This window comes from Poecilia formosa, unplaced genomic scaffold, assembly GCF_000485575.1.
Source record: "Poecilia formosa unplaced genomic scaffold, Poecilia_formosa-5.1.2 Scaffold70, whole genome shotgun sequence".
NCBI lineage: Eukaryota > Metazoa > Chordata > Actinopteri > Cyprinodontiformes > Poeciliidae > Poecilia > Poecilia formosa.
Window position 1 is genome coordinate 1,708,470 of NW_006800009.1, and position 5,114 is coordinate 1,713,583.

Below are 5,114 nucleotides of genomic sequence, written 5' to 3' on the forward strand. Positions count from 1 at the left end.
TTTTTTTAAAAAAAAAAAGAAAGAAAAGAGAGAAAGAAAAAGATTAAAAGAGTCGACGAGGGTTAAACTGTGGGAAAAGGCATCAATCACGCGGGGGCCGCGGCGCTCCTACAAGCGCAAAGACGCATGAGGGTTTTATGCATTCACTGAGCATTCTCTTATATTTGTGGATAGTGGGGGCAGCGTGTGTGTGTGTGTGTGCGTGTGTGTGCGTGTCCGTGTGTGTGCGTGTGTGTGTGTGTGTTTGTTGGGGGTCGGGGGTGGAGGGGTCGTGTGTTGGATAACCGCTTTGACCCCCTGGCCCCAGTCGTGCACAGTCATGACGGCGCTCACACATTCTCTTCCAGAAGCAGGGGCCACAAAGGAGCGTGGAGGTTTGAAAAGGAGGTTTGTTAAGAGAGGAACTGAAGAAGAAGAGAGGGGGCGGGGGGTGGCAGAGAAAGTAAACAGGGGGCCAACGGGGTCCTAGTGTCGGTGTAAAAGGCTAATCCTCCATGTACAACTCCCAAATCCTCTCTCAACATGGAGAATAAAGAGCAGTATTAATCATTACATTCATGTGACTTCATGATTGCACCCAGGAGATTAAAAGAATATTTTTATAATTGATTCTTCTTCTTCTTCTTCTTCTTCTTCTTCTTCTTCTTCTTCTTCTTCTTCTTCTTCTTCTTCTTCTTCTTCTTCTTCTTCACCATTTTACTTTTAAGCATGTTGCGAAAGGATGATATAGCCTTTGTTTAAATTTATTCAACCCAATAAAACCTTGAAATAGGAAAAAGTAATACACTTTAAATTCGAAATGAAAATGTAGATCTATTCCATATTGACAGCTATTGCTGAACATGTGTGCTTCCTTTGATAACTTTTCACCTACAGTCTTTAAGGGAGGATATAAAATACCAGTATAACATGAATTGTTAAAGCATCAACGAAATAGTTTTTAAAAATCACCTAATGATTATTAAAAAATAAATAATAATAATAATAATAATAATAATAATAATAATAATAACATATTCGAACAGTTTTAAACGATAAAACGGTAAACATTTTCTTGCTGTTTATTTCATATTAATAACGCAAAAAATAAAAAATTAATTAATTAAATTAAATTAAAATAAAAAATAAAAAATATTTCCCCTCCATTGCTTCACTCTCACTCCGTGTTTTCTGTGAGCTGTTTTGGCTCTCACCTCATTGTTACATTATCAGCTTCCTCAAGCCTGAAGCCACAGGCGCTGGAAGCGTCGTGACATCCCCGTTAACCCCATTACCAGAAGACCCGCGGATCGGTCTGCGTGATCCCGATCCCGCTCCCTCCGGCCCCTCAACAGAGAGCAACATCAAGCTAAACTCTAATTATTAGTACTATTATTATTTTTTATTTATAAAAAGAGAGAGAGAGAGAGTTGAGAGGGGGGGACACAGCGAATGAAGATAGAAATGATTAAATCGTTAGTCTCGCCACGGGAAGTGGTATTTCGTTTTCCCTTTCAATTAGAGGCTGATTGAGCTTTTCAGAGGAGGTCAGCTGTGAAATCTGGATTATGTACGCGCCGCACTCCAAGACGCGTAAGCCGCTCCTCTCTGCTGCATGGTCTGCCATCGGGCTGTATGCTTCAAGGGAATCCTAAGTGAGAGCCATTATACGTTCTGCGCAAAAAAAGGAGAGAAAAAAAAGTAGGCTGTAACTGTTAAATGTTTGCAGAACCGCCATCGCCAGCAGACGGCGATACCTGCGCTTTGCCCCTTCCCCCGAAGCCTCACCTCATTAAACGGCTTTCCCTCTTTATGAACCTCTCCTCTTGGAACATTTACTTTGCTTTCTTTACAAAATCGCTTTCATATCATTTCCTGCTCCGAGTGCGTGCATTTTCACTCCCTGACACATGTTATTACTACATACCTTAATTACATACCTGGAAGGACAGGAGAGGGAGAGAGAGAGGGAGAGACGGGGAGGGAGGGAGAGAGAGAGTGAAGAGAAAAAGAGGCACTGTGAACTGTAAATTGGTTTTGGAACGCTGGTTCATATGAGATCGGATGAAGGAGAGTGTTATTCCACTGGATGTGTGCGCACAGAAGAATCAGTTTAGATGCGCATTGATTGGGATGCCCTACTTTTATGCAACATATGGAGAAAAATATGACCTTAAAAGAAGTAATCCACAGTTGTGTGCTTTAAACGTTTTAAGTTGAAACAAGTGTGGCGGCTATTTTTCAGTATTTGTTTGTTTGAAATGCTTTTAGTTTTTGTCCTTAAGGGTCCAACAGCCTGTCAGTCACTGTTGGACCCGGCCTCAAATGATACCAGGAGTACCAGTATTTTTTTTTAAATCATGGACAACACACACACACACACACACACACACACACACACACAAAAGTGCATTCCAGTATGTCAAATCAGCTGATGTTTTGTGTTTAGGGTGAAAAAAAGTGACATTATTAAATAGCTTATAAAAGTTCTAAATGTAATCCTTCTTTAGTCTTTTGGATGGTTCCCCTAAAATGTTCTTAAGACTTTGAGTTTTATTTGTGAACCCCCTCAGCCCTCACTTCCAATAAACCCACCAACGTGAACTTTTTGGAGCACGGCCTGGAAGACCTGCAGACACCCTTAATTGTGTAATAGTTTTTATGAATATAATTTTAGGCAATAAGGACAACTCAAGAAGTTCTACCTATTTATTTATTTAGGCTTTTTTTTTTCCTGCACTTGATGCAGATTAATATCCTACCCAGGGGCGTCCCCAGAAAGATTTGGGGCCAAGGGACAGAGTGCTGGTGGCCGTGGTTTGGTACTCTGAAAAACAACAGTTTTGTGATGTTAATGATGCATTGAAGGACTTACAGAAAAATTCTTGAATGAATAAACAACTAAATAAATAACTGAAACAGGCAATATCTTACTTCAATGTCTGTTTATTTTTTCAATGAGCTGTAAAGGAAATATAAACAAATCCAATAATTAAAAAAAAATACACTTTTCAAGTAATTGATGTATGTACTCTTCTATCTGGAATTGAGGTGGTCAGCAAATTTCTGAAAGCAGTCGCGCCCCTGCGGGTGGCGCCATTGGTGGCACCCAAACACACCATCCATCCACTCCTTTAAGAAACTTTGCTGAGGCTTATGATTTCTGCTAAGATGTCAGAAATCATAAATCTTCCTTAAACACGATAGAGATATCTGACTCACTGCTATCACTGGCAGAACCCACCAACACTGCAAACTAATCTCAGTTATTTTTGTTGCTGAAGTCTCTGAGAGTCTGTTTGAAAATGTTCAAATGCCTCGTGCTATTTGCGGGATTGAGCCTCCTCCTCCTCCTTCTCCTCCTCTTCCTCCATGCTCCTCTATAGTCACCTGACCAAACGCCATGCAAATCACTCTGTTGCTGCAGCCCCATTGGCCGCTTGTGGCTCATTTAACCGCTGTCAGTGCGCATCACATGGCCGCCGCTTTAACCAACTTCTCCAACTCCAACAGGGAAAGTGGCTCGAACGCGCATTCTGTCACATTTGGATGAGAAGCGACCCCAAGACCGAAGGCTGAGTGAAATACTGCGTGGAGAATATTTTTTTATAAATATATTTATGCCTTCTCGGATTAATTTTCATCTCCAGCTTGTTTCATTAAAGGGTGAGAAAAATAATTTTCTGACTCGGTCATCTTCGGCGCACCCCGTATCAACTTGTGCGCGCCTGACCTGATCTTCAAACAGACTTTTGTTTGTTTGTTTTGTTTTTTTTTTCTCTGTTGGTGGTGAAGTTTAAAACCAGGGTGAATGTATAGCATGATGATGGAGACTGACCTTCATTCCCCCGGCCCCCAAACGAACACGAGTACGGGGCCAACGGGGCCGAACGGCGGCTCCAAAGCGAGCCAGGAGCGCGTGAAGAGACCCATGAACGCGTTCATGGTGTGGTCCCGGGGCCAGCGGAGGAAGATGGCACAGGAGAACCCCAAGATGCACAATTCGGAGATCAGCAAGCGCCTGGGCGCCGAGTGGAAGGTGATGTCCGAGGCGGAGAAGCGTCCTTTCATCGACGAGGCGAAGCGGCTGCGAGCCATGCACATGAAGGAGCATCCGGATTACAAGTACCGGCCGCGGCGAAAGACGAAGACGCTGCTGAAGAAGGACAAATACTCACTGGCCGGCGGGCTGCTTTCCGGGCCCAGCGGCGGCGGTGGGGTCGGTTTAAGCGTCGGCATGAGCTCATCCGGGGTCGGACAGAGGTTAGAGAGCCCCGGGGGTCACGGAGGCTCCGCCGGCTCCGGCTACGCGCACATGAACGGCTGGGCGAACGGCGCGTATTCGGGGCAGGTGGCCGCAGCCGCCGCGGCCGCTGCGATGATGCAGGAGGCGCAGCTCGCCTACAGCCAGCATCCCGGCAGCGGGGCGCACCACCACCACCACTCGCACCACCACCACTCCCACAACCCGCAGCCCATGCACCGCTACGACATGACGGCCCTGCAGTACAGCCCCATCTCGAACTCTCAGAGCTACATGAACGCCTCTCCGTCCAGCTACGGCGGGATCACCTACACGCAGCACCAGGGCTCCGGCGTCTCCTCCTCGGCTGCCATGGGAACGCTGGGGTCGCTGGTGAAGTCGGAACCGAGCGTGAGTCCACCCGTCAGCGGCACGCACTCTCGGGGTCCCTGCCCTGGAGACTTGAGGGAGATGATAAGCATGTATTTACCGACCGGGGAGCCGGGGGACCCGTCCATGCAGAGCAGACTGCACGCCTTGCCGCAGCATTACCAGAGCGCCGCGGCTGGAGTGAACGGGACGGTCCCTCTGACGCACATTTAGAACTGACAGAAAACACCTGCAAACTGCGACTGAACACATAACCAAATATTTACCTCTTTTCTAAAAATAACCCCGCTCCCCAGAGCTCCATGCATTTTGTACAGAATGTTTATGACATTGTAAATGAATGGGTAAATAATATTTCATCTCGGCTGTTCTCCCAAGCGGAAATATATAACGAATAAGAAGCTGAGAAATTAGTTATTGTGCTACCATCTGTTTGCTCATCACTTCACACTCTTATTTAAGGGCGGAGAGGAGGGGGGGGAAGCCAGGTTCACGTGCATGG

General features: G+C 45.8%; 1 protein-coding gene across 3 annotated transcripts in view; it reads left to right on the forward strand.

The window, feature by feature from the left end:
- sox1a (SRY-box transcription factor 1a) overlaps positions 1 to 5,114 on the forward strand; it is a 106,544-nt gene that overhangs the window by 86,022 nt on the left and 15,408 nt on the right. The window contains exon 1 of one of the 3 annotated variants that reach the window (XM_016673094.1): positions 2,940 to 4,633. The exons of 1 other annotated variant lie outside the window; for it this stretch is intronic. In XM_016673094.1, coding sequence (XP_016528580.1) covers positions 3,791 to 4,633 — 843 coding nt within the window. In that variant the 5' untranslated portion in view covers positions 2,940 to 3,790. Of the gene's footprint in view, positions 1 to 2,939; positions 4,850 to 5,114 lie in introns of those variants that run through there. One more of the 3 variants, XM_007555486.2, reaches the window with a different exon arrangement.